Source organism: Octopus bimaculoides, chromosome 2 (assembly GCF_001194135.2).
Source record: "Octopus bimaculoides isolate UCB-OBI-ISO-001 chromosome 2, ASM119413v2, whole genome shotgun sequence".
Taxonomy (NCBI): domain Eukaryota; kingdom Metazoa; phylum Mollusca; class Cephalopoda; order Octopoda; family Octopodidae; genus Octopus; species Octopus bimaculoides.
The window spans coordinates 33415076-33430606 of NC_068982.1; the positions used below are offsets into that span (position 1 = coordinate 33415076).

General features: G+C 32.5%; 1 protein-coding gene across 16 annotated transcripts in view; it reads right to left on the minus strand.

Moving 5' to 3' along the window:
• The window catches only part of LOC106868006 (rho guanine nucleotide exchange factor 28), a 561000-nt gene that overhangs the window by 135125 nt on the left and 410344 nt on the right, over positions 1 to 15531 (minus strand). For 14 of the 16 annotated variants that reach the window (XM_052976095.1, XM_052976105.1, XM_052976107.1 and 11 more), the window contains 3 exons: positions 12968 to 12997; positions 3924 to 4058; positions 1241 to 1349 (listed from right to left, as the gene is read on the minus strand). In XM_052976095.1, coding sequence (XP_052832055.1) covers positions 1241 to 1349; positions 3924 to 4058; positions 12968 to 12997 — 274 coding nt within the window. The remainder of the gene's footprint in view (positions 1 to 1240; positions 1350 to 3923; positions 4059 to 12967; positions 12998 to 15531) is intronic. The other 2 variants (XM_052976124.1, XM_052976082.1) reach the window with 1 other exon arrangement.

Sequence of the window (15531 nt, forward strand, 5' to 3'; positions counted from 1 at the left end):
TAAAAGACACCATTTCGAGCATGGCCATTGCCAGTATCGCCTGACTGGCCTTCGTGCAGGTGACACATAAAAGCACTTACTACACTCTCTGAGTGGTTGGCGTTAGGAAGGGCATCCAGCTGTAGAAACTCTGCCAAATTTAGATTGGAGCCTGGTGTTGCCATCCGGTTTCACCAGTCCTCAGTCAAATCGTCCAACCCATGCTAGCATGGAAAGCGGACGTTAAACGATGATGATGATATATATAGTAATATGTATGTTCTAAACTGGAAAATTCTACATAATTTATTTAATACTCAGAGCTCTTTACATGAAAGCAGATTCTATCTGAAGATCATAACCAGCTAAATATCTATGTATCATACTTAATGCAGATACACTGTGGATAGGCAAGTTTCTGCAGTTTTTATTCAAGATAAAATCTTTTGTGGAATTGCTGCCTTTAAAATACAATATATAGATTCAGACAAAAAAAAATTATCACAGCAGAAGCTAGCAAAAACAGCAAATGAATTTCAGCCTTGTTGAGGCTTGTGAACAACATGTATATTCAAGAAGAGAGAGAGTTGTGTATATCTTTTGTCAATGCAAACATCAATAAGAAAACTAATAAGCACAATATTTCAAATGCAAATATCTTGGTATTTGTTCTGCATAGGTATTTCCTTGTTGCTCTCAGCACCAGAAATGCTGTAAATCAATGATTGACTCTGAATACCAGTGGCTAACAACACTATTGTTCACAAATTGCAATAAAACATAGTAATAAATAAAAACATAGCTTGGATACAGAATAATAATGCAAAGTTATTAGAAACTAAAGTTAAATCTGAGGCAAGCACTGGATGCTTGCCTCAAATTCAGCTTTAGTTTCAGTTGAACCATCCAATAAAATTGTTGTTCTTAATTGTATAATAAAAAAAAAATACCTTACAACCATTGGAGTTGAACATACCAAGCATATGGATTTCATATTTTGGCACAAGGTTAGGAAATACGTCAATTACATTGACACCAGTGCTCAAATGGTACTTATTTTATCGATCCAAAAAGGATGAAAGACAAAAATCAACCTAGGTGGAATTTGAACTCAGAATGTAAAGACAGACAAAATACTGCTAAGTAGTTTGCCCAGTGGATCAATGATTCTGCCAGCTTGCCACCATGAACATACCAAGAACATTAGCAACAAAAACAAAAAATGAACACACACAATAAAGTAAAAAAAAATACCATTTACCTTCTTAAATTTTTTCCGAGTACTCCCAAATTTGGCTAGAACATTGGATGATTTTTTCTTTTTTTCTTCATTTTTATCTTTATCCTTTTCATCTTTGAGGCTAGAATAACTAGAATAATACAAAAATAATACATGGATTTTGAATGAGCTTCGTAGTATCGTTGGTTTTTAGCAATAAAGCAAATAATGGGACAGCTCAAGAAAGCTAAAGTTAGAGAGAGTTAGAGCTAGGGGATGTTGGGGCAGGGGATGAAGGAGAAATGGAGTGGGAGTCAAATTAGTCATATCCTCTACACATTAGCTCTATTTTCAGTGAAGTGTAGCAAATTAGATCAAACAAGATTAGCTCGAAGATCATGAACAAGGAATTATTTTTAAATATTTTTCCAATATTATCCTAAAATATAACAATAAGAAAGATTTATAGAAACTATGTAGGAGCAATGGATACCAAATCTGAAACTTAATTGAGAAATGATGGAAATAATATTTTAATCCAAGTTAGCAAATATATTATATTTCATTTCCATTATGAAATCATCAAAATGACAAATTTGTTATGTTCAATAATTTTTTTGCAATATAATTGCTTTTAGTAAAAGAAAAAAAAATGGCAAATAAAAGGAATATTTTTTTACCAAATACAAATAAATGTGCTTGGCTGTGTGGTTAGTGAAACCAGATTAAGATCTTCTGAATATGTTTTCTTACACTAATCACTTCCGAAGATAAAGATGTGTAATCTACATAGAGTTCCTAATAGTAAATGTCATTAAGTTAGTTTCCTATTTCACTTTGCGCAAGACAAATCCCCACCTAATCGAATTTGACATTTTTGAAAAAGCACATACATAGAGTAAGGACATTCTACCATCTTAAGTGTTTCATAAAATGTGTATTAGAGCATATTTGTATAATAAAGCAGGTGTTTATCAGTTGTTGGTATTTTATTGTATACTATTACTGATATTTAAACAATATTTCAAACTCCAAGGAAGATGGGACCACACATTCTGTCTTGAAGACATTCATTCTCCTAAGAGGGTTTGTGTTTCATAAGACCACCATTTATTTATATACTTATTCGAGAACTTTATATATAATGCTATTTAATCCTTTTAATATCAACTCATCCAAGACTATGATACAAACTTCCAGTTTGAAATGATCTAAATTAAAACCTATCAAAATTTCATATTAACTTATGTTCCAGACACCAGATTAATAATTCTTTCTAATTTGGCACAAGGCTAGTAATGTTCAAAATGTACTTATTTTACTAACCCCAAAACAAGGTCAACCTTGGTAACATTTGAGCTCAGAAAGTAAAAGAAGAAGAAATGCTGCTGAGCATTTTGCCCAGCATGCTAATGATTCTACCAGCTTGCCACCCGAGATACTAGATTAATAACGACAAAGTTATTTTACTAGATGTTTTCATTATTTTCAATATTCTTTTCTACTCTAGGCACAAGGTTCAAAAGTTTTGAGGAAGGGGGGGGGGGCCAGTCAATTAGATCAACCCCACTATGCAACTGGTTCTTAATTTAACGACCCCGAAAGGATGAAAGGCAAAGTCGACCTCAGCAGAATTTGAACTCGGAATACTGCTAAGCATTTCGCCCAGTGTGCTAACGTTTCTGCCAGCTTGCGGCCTTTGAAAGAAGGCAATGTATTTCAACAGAAACATAGTAACAGAAGTGCATTGTATCTCATAGTTCATGTATTCAAACTTCACAAACTGTATTAGTCTATTCTTGAGACTGTTTAATAAGGTGACAGGGTTAATGGAATATGGAACAGAAGTTAATGAGAAAATAAAAGATATATGGAAAACTGGGGAAAGTGACACTCTTCAGTTAGTGTTTATACCAGAACTTGGGAACACATGTTATATTTCTGAAGAAACAACTTCAAGAGAAGTTCTTAACAAAGAACGACTTTACTTTGCACTAGCTAACATGGAGAAAGCTTTTCTAGAGTACCACAAATGGTAATCTGAAGAATGTTGAAAAAAATTAAGTATAGACAATTGGCTTGTGCAAGCTTGTTCAAGCCTTGCACAATACTGCTGTAAGTAAGGATAGGGTTACTCTTTACTTGTTTCAGTCATCTGACTGCGGCCATGCTGGAGCACCGCCTTTAGTCGAGCAAATCGACCCCAGGACTTATTCTTTGTAAGCCTGGTACTTATTCTATCGGTCTCTTTTGCCGAACCGCTAAGTTACAGGGACATAAACACACCAACATCGGTTGTCAAGCGATGTTGGGGGGACGAACACAGACACACAAACATACACACATATATATATATATATATATATGTATATATATATATATATATATATATATATATATATATATATATATATATATACACACATATATATACGACAGACTTCTTTCAGTTTCCGTCTACCAAATCCACTCACAAGGCTTTGGTCGGCCCGAGGCTATAGTAGAAGACACTTGCCCAAGGTGCCACGTAGTGGGACTGAACCCGGAACCATGTGGTTGGTAAACAAGCTACTTACCACACAGCCACTCCTAGAAATTATAAGGTAAAACTGAGCTCCATGCAAACAAACAGTTGCCGTAAAGTCTTTGCACCTAAACTAGCTTTAGGTATCTTTTTGTATTAAAATGTACAAAATTCTTAAATTTCATTAACGCTATTATTTACCTGCTGGAAATTAACATAGAGTGGAAATTCTTCGCCAATTCCTTTTTATCACTGTTTTTACGAGGCTCTACTGCTTCTTTATTGATTTCTGCAACCTCATCTATTTCTTCAAACTCCTGTTGCCGTCGAAATTTTCTGGAAAATTTTTAAGAATATTTTTTTTTATATTCTTACACATATGTGTATAGATGTGTATGTGTAAATTATACACATACACATGTGCATATACAGGCTAACACATACACACATACATATAGTATCAAACAGTATTGTGAAATGTAGCAAACAAATAAATGACGTTTATGAAATGTGGACACCAAGATATAAAATTACAAAAGCTGCAGCAAAACCAGTGACTACAATAATAATTGATAGGAAAGAAACTTTAAATCTATTCTAGAACAAAATTCAATCCTGCAAGAAATGAAATGTTACAGGAATGTTCTTCAAAACCCTAGAATGGAGAAAAGGAAAATCATTAAAAAAAAAAAAAAAATAATTAATAGCATTTTTCTATTTTATTGAATATTTGGTTGGTAAAATACCAACAAGAATACTTCTAGTGAGTAGCCCAACATGCTAGAAATAACAGTTGAACGTTTCTAAATCACAATGTAGTATCTTACAAAATAGCACATATATTTGCTGGTCTTCAATATTTAAAAAGGCAGGATGTTCACAATTGGAATGCTGTTGATCATAGGCCTATACTACTAATACTGAACCTTCTACCTTTTGAGTATCCGATTAACACAGATATATGTCCACAAACTTCTATATCTCTTTGTAGGCTTCAAAATATAACAAGAAATTATGTCGACATAATTCTAAAACTGAAGAACTCTATATTTCCCAAAGCAAATGTTCCATAGGTAAAGATAATGGAGCAATTAAAGATGAACTAATCAGGATACTACTACATAATCACTAAGTTGCTTGGAAATAATAGCTAAATCTCCTTCAAATCATACCCTAGCATCTTAAATAGGGAAATAATGCCTCAGATAATACAGTCCTCTTTAGTCATAAAAGAGATGTTGGATTGCCTTTGATCACAGATCTGTTTCCTCTGAGAAGACTTTGGGTTAAAGAAAATCTACCAATTATGGATGTTGTAAAGTTTGTTGTGTTTTTTTCCCCACTAAAATATATATAACGTTAATTATAAAACTTTTAAAGTATATTAATTGATAAAATTATTCATAAAAAAACAATGTTATTATTTCAAAATAGTGTTTCTTCTTTATATTGAGTATTCACTCTTGGAAAAAGATCTTTGTTGTAAAGAAATAAACCTAGTGAATGCCAGTTTTAAGCCTCTAGCACTTAAACCATAAATTTTAGTAAATGTAATAACACTTATAATTGCATGAAATATACTTGATAATGCAACAGAAGTAAGTCAATTTGAAACCAAACTAGAAATCTCCCAGATACCAACCTGACACTGAACTTTTAATATCATGACAACCACAGATCTGTATTTTTAAATAATTACAAAAAATAATTGCTTTCTTCCTCAATACAAGAAAAAAGTATGTCTGTGAGAAAGTTCTTTGACAGGAATAAATTTAGATTCACATATACAAAGGTTTGAATTTTGATAGACTTGATTCTATTACTGTAAAAAACTACCTGCAGAGTATTTTCCAATTACCAAAATTACTACCAAAATGTGTGTGAGTGTGTTTAAGAGATAAAGGAAAAAAGGAGAGACAGAATATGTTTCCCTTTGTGGGAAATATTGGAGAATACATTATAGGTACATTTCTGTTTATCCTTACTATTCTAGGAAAGGGTTACATTACCCTAAATATCAGGACTAATTAGATATTTCTACAGTATAATTCTATAGTACTTGTAAATGTCATTATTTATACTTAATGCTTAATCTGCATTCCTATAGCCTTCTATGACACACTGATTTTATATATATATAGCTTTCATTAAAACCAGAGATGAAAGGAATTTTTATTTCTTGTAACATGTTTTAGAACAACAAAAAATGAGGAATCTTAGCTGAATTTTTAAAAAAATAAAACAGAAAAAAGTAAATAAATTTCAAGACATGAAAGAACTATTCAAAATGACATTTACAGATAATGATTGGTTTTCTGTTTTAAAATAATTTACAAACATCAGTGAATAATTAAGAAGGCACAACAAATATAAAAAAAAGTGATAAAAATCAGAGTTGTGGGACTTTACGCAGATCAGAATGGAGACAGAAAGTAAAACACTAACAACGGATCAGATATACAAAAAAGTGTACAGGAGAATTAGGGGGAGGGGAATTTTCTCAATAATTAAAATGTTAGAAACTGTACATATTCTTTTTCTTTCTTTACAGAATAAAATGCAATGAAGACTGCCAGGCAATGAATAACAACAGCAAACAGATTAAAGCATTGTGTATCAAAACAGAATAGTTAGTAAAACAAACAAAAAAAGGAGATGTTAATACTAGTAATTCTTTTTCAGAGCAAAGCAAAGTACATAGATCTACAAATAGTAACATGTAAACATTGGGTTGAAAAACCTTTCTGGATAGAAAAAGTTGAAGGCTGCCTACGCCCAATATTCACATGCTATTATTTATAGCCTTATGTGCTTTCAGATCCACTGTTTCAAAAAAGAATTATTTCATGTTCCCTTGAAAGTTTATAAAATCTTGTGGCATCAACAATATAAATGCTAGTGCTTGAAAAATTGGAAATTAAATGATAAATGCAATGTTATCAAATTGCCATTATTAATACTGTCAGGATTGTTATTAGGAAAATGTATGTGTTTGAGATAAGAGTTCTTGCTTTATAGTTTGGAGAAAGGAGTTTTGTCTATGGCATTTGCAAACCCTCTGATATTAGTGTTGATGCCGTTAACATTCCAGTAAAGCTGTTCAAGATGACAGTTGCAGGAAAAACAAGTGCAGGCAAGGAATTCCTGAGAATCAACATTCTGGGAAAGAAGAACTGGGTATAGTTGTTAGGGGAGTGGGCTGAGGAGGGGTTGACAGTAATATGGGTAACAAGAAGAAGAGAGCCTAAGTGGAAAGGGACTAGAAGTCATAGTAATAGCAATAGAAAAGACAGAGAAAGACAAGACATCCTAGTACCAGAGGTTGAAGTGTGTTTTGAAATGATTTTAAGTTAATCAGTTGAGTGGCCATTCTTGGGATGAATTTTGCAGAATGTTAGTACTGTATATTCTGGTATACAAGTCAAATTTCCCATCCCAAATTTTACAACCAGAAGTGGTAGGTGGGCTTCTATATCAAGAGAACTTTGGAAGACCAAACATTCCATGTGAAATACAACAGAATATGGAAAGATAGTGACACTGTTTGGACATTTACACTACATGTTTAAACTATATACAATGTCAGCTTGTATACTTGAAAGCTCAGTAGTTGTTAGGAATTGAAGTATTTTCTGATTTTGAAGGAGAAGACCAGTCATTGAGATGTTATCTTTGCTATGTTGAAGATGAGCTTTCATCAGAAGAAATCATGAGGAGTGGTGAGACTTAGAAATTTGATGTGATGGAAAGGGTTTTGGTTGTAAGTGTCTAGAAGGAGATGGTGAAATTCAATGTTTTCTTTATGAGTACATTAACAATGTATTTTTGCACTTTTGAAGTTGATGCAAGATATTTGCTCCATGTGTGTGTGTGTGTGTGTGTGTGTGTGTGTGTGTGTGTGTGTGTGTTCATAGAGCTATTGTAAATTTGGTGTGTTGTCTAATGTAGATGTTACTTCAGAAGGTTACAGAGAAACGACAGAGGTGGTAATGTTAGTGGTGACATTAAATAGGTCACTGATGCAGAGAAGAATGAGTGTGGTGAGGATAGAACTGAATCCAGTGACACACCAGTTTATAGGGAGTGGGTCAGAGGGAGCTCGACCTGCACACTGTAAGAGTGTCATCATCTGACATGAGGCCATCAATCTAAGAGATGCAAGATGATTGAAACCAATCAGCAGGTGTTTTGAAAGGATATCTGCATGCCAGCCATGGTCAAAAGTACTGCTGATACCAAGAACAACACTATTTTCACTAGATTTCTAAAGTACAGAAGCTGTTCGGTGAGTAACAGAGCAGAGCAGATCACTAGTAGATCTGGTTTTGCAAAGCCATCCTGGTGATCATAAATGAATGAGAGAGAGAGAGAGATTCAAGGTGATGGAGAAGGATGTGATTGGCTAAGAGGAGGGCAGTAGTTTTCAGGATCATAGGAGTTTTGTTTCTTGGAGATGAGATACATTGTAGTACATCTCCAAAGATATTCTCTACTGAGAGAGAATGAAGAGGTTGGTAAGAATAGGGGCTAGTGTTGGCATAGGCAAGTAGAGATGATAGGCACAGAGACAGTTTTGGTATAATAGAGGTCAAATTTGGAGGTCGTAAAAAAGTGATCAATGACATTAGCAGTGTCTGTGTGTTAGTCAGGAATGAAACTAGTTAATGTAGAGAGTTGAGGATTACAAAAGATTCAGTTTCTGCACTGGTAGTATGTGTATATGAGGCATTTGAGCTTAGAAGAGGTGTGAAAATTTCAGCCACCAAAAATGATGATTTTCGAAACAGATAAAGCAAGATAATTGTCCTCAAAGCAGGAAGAGATATGATTAAAGAATTTATAGTAGTTGGAGAAGTCTAGAAGCTGTAGAGGAAGTGGATATATTTAGTAGAGTTATGGAGGGAGATTTTGTTGCTAATATCCAGCTGAGGAGTAAATGGTGACAAGAGTGGAATCTGCATATGTGCAGACATCATTTTTCAGAGTGATATTTGGAAAGCAGGTTGGGTTGAGAGCAGTTAAGAGCTGAAAGATTCATAGCTCAGAAAGGAACAGGAATTTGTGATTTGTTAGAGGTGATGTGATGCTAGATCAGAGTCATGTGCATGAGACAAAAGGAGCTTATATTAGAAACATTTATTTGAACAATTCCAGTTTATTCTCAATGGATGCCTAATATTATAAATCTTTTTGTATGGTTTTAAACATTTAACAGTTCAATGATATATTGAACTAAGCAGTAACATTTATTCCTTAGCATGTTGTGCAGAATCAGTAGGACACAGTGTATGATAAGGTTGTACTTTGGAATTATTGATACAATCCATTTGATAAGTTTCTGTATAGTTTCCATAAACCTAATTTTCTTTACAAGGCTTGGATTGATCTGAGACTGTGGTAAGAAGGAAAAAAAAACCCACTACCCAAGACACCACACAGTGGGATTAACCCCCAAGGCCTCGTAATTGTGAGATAAACTTCTTAACCATGATGTGTTCATACACTGTACCATATTTTCTGACATACATGACAAACTTTTGACAGCCAAAAGAGACATATTGACTTATACTCCATGATAACTTTGAAGGACCAAATATTCCATGTAAAATGCAGCCTAATTTGGAAAGATGGTGATGTTGTTTGAATGCTTACAAGTTTACACTATAAACTATGTTGACTTATATATATGCCAGAAAATATGCTAAGTACTTTCAAAGCCCCACCTTTTTTTATAGTTATTTAGCTGTCTCCTATAAACAAAAGTAATTCATATGTATATTTATTATTTCTCACCCACTGCAACCCCCTAATAATTTCAGAAATTATTTCAGTATTTTACATTTAAGGAACCCTCAATGCTGTATTCTAGTCCTCTTACCAAAAGATCTATGTTATTCCCTTATTTATAACTTTCAACAACAAAGTTAGAGAAATTTATACTTTTAAACTGAAAGCCAGCCACCAGTATGAGGAATATTTGAGCCGTTAATGCCATTGCTATAATAATTTGTCTTCTTGTGAATTTTGATATTGCTCTCCAAGCTGTTACCATCTACATACAAAGAATCAGGTCTGTATTTTAAGAAAGCAATAATAATAATAATAATAATAATAATAATAATGTTGATGATGATGACGACTGTGTATTGGTTGATGTGAACATCTCTTGTGATCATAATATTGCAGTAAAAGAATTTGACAAGTTGAGAAAATATAAAGATTTGCTCATTGAAATAAAAAAAAAAAATTGATATCTCAAGTCTGTTACAATACCAGTGATTGAAGGAGCACTAAGAATAATTAAAAAAGGAACTAAAAGTTATTTGAGAATGATCCCTGACTTACCATCCCTGTAAGAAGTGCCAAAAACTGTTTTAACTGGTACATACTGAAAAGAGCATTGTTGCTGTGAGAAAAATAACCTTCCTGTTTTTTTCTTTACACTTTGCTTGATTTTGTAAATGAACAATTTCATGAGTTTAATTTTAATATCCTATTAATGTATATCATGATTTTCTTTCCCTTAGGTATTGGGAAGGCACACAGCAAGAAATGGAAACATAATTGAAGGAAGAAGAAAAATCTCTTAATAATAATGTAATATTTTCACTCAAAAACAGATTTACAATACAGCATCAACATTTTCTCTAGAAAAAGGACTTTCAGTAAGATATTAGTACTCTAAAACTACATCATTTCACTGCAAAGGTAAGCACAGAAGAAAATGGACAAAGAAAAAGACAACTAGGTTAATAAAAAATAATTCTAGTAAGCAGAAAATATATGAGTTCTATATTAATGCTTTTACTACATATAAAGGTAAAATGTATGACAAAGTTCCATATGGAATTTTAAGGCTGAAAGCATTAGTAACTGTTAGAAATCAGATTTTAACAGCACATCACATGTTTTTGGTTTCAATTTTATGTAATTTTAACAGTTGATAAGAACAAAAACTAAATTAAGGAAACATAGGAAGTAAGAAATAGATACAGAAAAAATACAGTAAACCACTAACAAATTTCCATCATGAAAACCAATCTTTTTGGGTGTACATGTTTGTACATATTTATGTATGTGTGTGTGTGTATGTATATATGTCTGTATATAGGATGAGTTATGATAAAAACAATCTAACATTAAACTGAAAAATTACTCAATACTTTTTGTAAAGTAAGTATTTAGAAGACTTTTATAAGAAGAGGGATGAAAAGAAGAGTGACTTCAAAGTTTCAGCCTGCTGGCCATTGTCCGTCTATCTAGCAAGTAAAACTTCAAAGTCACCATTAACCCACTTCTTCTGAAAATACAATTGCATGTGTGTATATGTGTATAAACACACACACACACACACATATTTCACTTAGGCATTGCATGAGACTCTTGACCATGGAGTTACTCTGTAACTTCTACCAATTAACAATAATAATAATAATCCTTTCTACTAAAGGCACAAGGACTGAAATTTTGAAGGAAGGGGGAAGTCGATTACATTGACCCAGTACTTGACTGGTACTTAATTTATCAACCCCAAAAGGATGAAAGGCAAATTCAACCTTGGCAGAATAATAATAATAATAATCCTTCCTACTATAGGCACAAGGCCTGAAATTTGGAGAGAGGGGACTAGTCAATTACACTGACCCTAGTGTTTCACTGGTACTTAATTTATTGACCCCGAAAGGATGACAGGCAAAGTCGACCTAAGTGAAATTTAAACTCAGAACATAAAGAATGCTACTAAGCATTTTGCCCGACATACTAAGGACTGTGCCAGCTCGCCATCTTAATAATAATAATAATAATAATAATAATAACATATTCATTTAACTCCCAGTCACTATAATAAGAGAAGAAATCTGTTGTAGTTGTAACACTAATAATGTAAAGTAGCATTTCAGTAGAAATTGCATATTTTATTTCTTTCTTTCCTTTTTTTTTAATCTGGTTTTCGTTTTCATGTTGTCAAAAACTGTATAAAACAAGGAATACAAACATGCTAACATTAAAATACTTTGGAAAAAGATCAATTCACAATACCAGTGTAACTGAGTGCCAAAGAAATATTAAATAAACACAACTCAGTACAGACTTAGTATACAACTTGCAGAAAAAAAAGTGCAGTTAATCTGCAAATGATGCAAAACATTCTTTTATTCCAGTATCCTTGGTTATTGCATTGCAAAATGTAAGCATTGAGTTCGAGTTTGGTCTCTTCGTGGATTATCTGTCCTTGAATTGTAGGCAGTGATCATGCTATTGGTGTGACAGCTTAAATACTTATTACAAAATAGATGTGTTCAAAAGCTAAGGACTGTGCACAATGATGTCATATACAATATCAGATTGTTTCCCCCCATCACCACCACCATCACTAAGTATAGGTAATTAGCACAATAATAATATTTTATTAATAACAGTATATAATGTAAATATATTGATTTGCTTTGTAAATGGAATGGTGTCAGTTTCTCAACTGATGTGTATAAAATCAAATGGCATTTTGTTTCAGTTCTTCAAGAGCATAATACACCACTTCGAAGTATCAGCTAATGTAGCAGCAGCAGCAGCAGTAGTAACAGTAGTAGTAGTTATAATAATTGTGTAAACTTTTTGGCACAAGGCCAGCAATTTCACTGGAATGGGGGCTAGTCAATTACATCAATCCCAGTGCTTGACTGGTACTTAACTTATTGACCCCAAAAGGAGGAAAGGCAAAGTTGACCTTAGAAGAATTTTGAACTCAATATTTAAAAACACCGACATGCCACTAAGCATTTTGTCCAGGGTGCTAATTCTGCCATTTTACTGCCATAATAATAATAATAATAATAATAATAATAATAATAATAATAATAATAATAATAATATATGTATATATATTAAAAGGTTGTGTTCAATAACAGTATCACTGCCTTCTATTGTGTTGCATCTATTTGAAAGGTAAAATGCTCTCACGGAAGTTGTTAGATTTTTAGAAAATCTCTGTTAAAGATAGCTGAAACTGTAGGTAAATGTACAATTGACAATCAAATTGATATTAAAGTATTAAAAAATGAAACCATGCAATGTGAAATGTTGGAGAGATAAGGCAGCAGAAGCAGAGGTAAAAGAAAAAACAAGCATGCAGTGTTTTGAATGTTTAATGAATGGATATATAAACATTATATATATATGTATATATGTGGTACAGCATTGTACATATATATATACATAAATAAAAAAAAAATTGAAGCAAAACTCACTCATTATCCTCAAGCTTTTGGGTATAATATCTGAAAGGTTACAAGAGAAATTTGTGATCAACCCACCAAGTTATACTAATATGACCCAGTGGAAAATCTATTGAAACTGGTGCAGGTGTGCATTAGAAAAGTATCCCAACAATATTTTAAGTGTGCCACCAAGAGTGAAAGAAATAATGCTGTAATGATACTAATGGATAAGATACTTTTTAGGCTCATAGCTCAATAACTATGAATGTATATCCTGCCAGAAGCTTTTTTTTTTTTTTCATACATCCTGATGTAATGAAGATTCAACTAAATGGAAATTATTCCGCATTGCAATGAAGATGGTTAGCTCATAAATAAATGGTTTAGGGTGATCCTAAATATGTTGACTATGTCATAACTGTAGAGGAAAGTTGTTTATTAACAATGCCAAGGCACATTTGCTCAGACTATTATTGTAAACAGCTGGAAAAAATATTTTAATAACTATGTTACTAGAACAATGAGAGTATACAGAACTTCAGTGAAAACTATTCTAACACAAAATATAATCCAGCTACCTCCTAGGTATACACAGATATTTAATCATGTATACACTTCTTAGAACTATATGTTAATGAATGCACATATACTACTACCAGCAACACACAAGAGAAGAGAGGCGAGAGAGAGAGAGAGAAAGAGAGAGAGAGAAAGAGAAATTTGCATACAGAGTAAAGAAGTTATAGCTGTTAGAGTCATCAATTGTTTAGATTAATTATAAATAATCAAGTTATTTTAGCATGTTAAACTGAATATTTAACTAAGCACACATGCACACTTTCACATATATAATTTCTACTTCAACTAAACACCTTGCCAGTATTGTTTGAATACAAATCATCTTCAAGTGAAACATCTAATGCCTACTTCCTCAGGTTGTTTTGAGATTTGAAATATTTTTTAAGTACTTTCTTCTACCTAAGTACAGCATCAGAAACTCGAATCAAGGTAGGTCATTCCTACCTTCACATACTTATCCCTGAGTGCATGTGTATTAAATACATACAGCTCAAGAATATATACATAAGAGTAATGGTGTTACTATCTAGAAACCATTACTGCTGCAGACTTAGGAATTAGACCTTACAATAACTAGGAAATGTTATACAAAAAATTATCAATGCACACAGAAAATCATTACATTTGGAATCAGAAAATAGGATATACATTACATCACCAATAAAAAGAAATTATTAAGAATAGTAAATATCTAAGATGTTTGTTGGTTTGTTTGTTTGTTTTTGTTTTGTTTTTTTTTGTTTTTTTATTAAACCCCAAAATTAAAAACAAAATTGCAGCAACAAAATAACATAGAAATCAATTTGATAAATAAATAATAATAGAAAAGCCATTCAAGATCATATTTGCAACTACTTTTCCTAACAATGCATTACTATACTATCTACTGGACAAAGTAGGCAGCAGATAACAATGTGAAGGGGAGAATTGAATTTTAAGCAGGGAAGATGGATGCTAAATCTAATTCAACTTAGAAAAATGAACCAAGTGAAAAGAATACATATTCAAGCTATAAATGAGTGAATTATTAAATATATTTCTATTCACTGTATTAATAAGCAAATTCTATCTTTCACATGAACAAAATATTTTAATTTCTGTACAAAAGAAATCTATTTAGATGACATAAGTGGCTGCACGTTGCATAAATTAGGGGAGATAACTACTAAGAAACCTTTTTAATTATTTTCCATTTTATGTCTAAGTTCAGCAGTAACTGAAAAATCATGGTTTCGGCAACACAAAATAGCTGCATATCAAGACTTCAATTGACAGCCACTTGTATAAACTACTTAATTATAAACTAAGGGATACATATATTTCCATCTAAGCAAATAAATATATATCTTTCTCCAAGCATGATGCATGATTTTCCCAAGACTGAAACGAATGAAAAGAATGAAAGAAAAAAAAAGGACTGTAGCAATCTCAGGGCAATTTTATCAGTAGCTTTATATATTAACTTCGTGCATGCATGTGTGTGTGTGTGTGTGTGTGTGAGTGTGAGTGTGTGTGTGTGTGTGTGTGTGTGTGTGTGTGTTTTCGTGTGTATGTGTGAGAGAAAGAGAGAGAGAGAAATCATAGCTCAGTCTTTAAATACTTTTGGGTTTCTGTTCAACTACTTCATCATCATCAATTAATGTCCAACTTCCATGCATGTCTGGGTGGGACAGTTGACAGGAGCTGGCCAGGTAGAAGACTACCCAGGTTACTGTGTCTGTTTTGACAGAGTTTTTAAGGCTGGACGCCCTTCCTAACACCAACCACTCTGCATTACTACTTTATGATAAACATTTGTACGTGTAAGTGTATGTGAAAGTGATATATATTTATATTAGACACGTTCTAAACAAAATAATTGATATTCACAAAATGGTGAATATAAAGAATTGTCAAATTAAGAAATTTTTCCTATAAAAAATTTAAATCACATATCACATGATATGGAAATATCAGATCCCATTAGATTACAACACTATATATATATATATATATATATATATATATATATATAT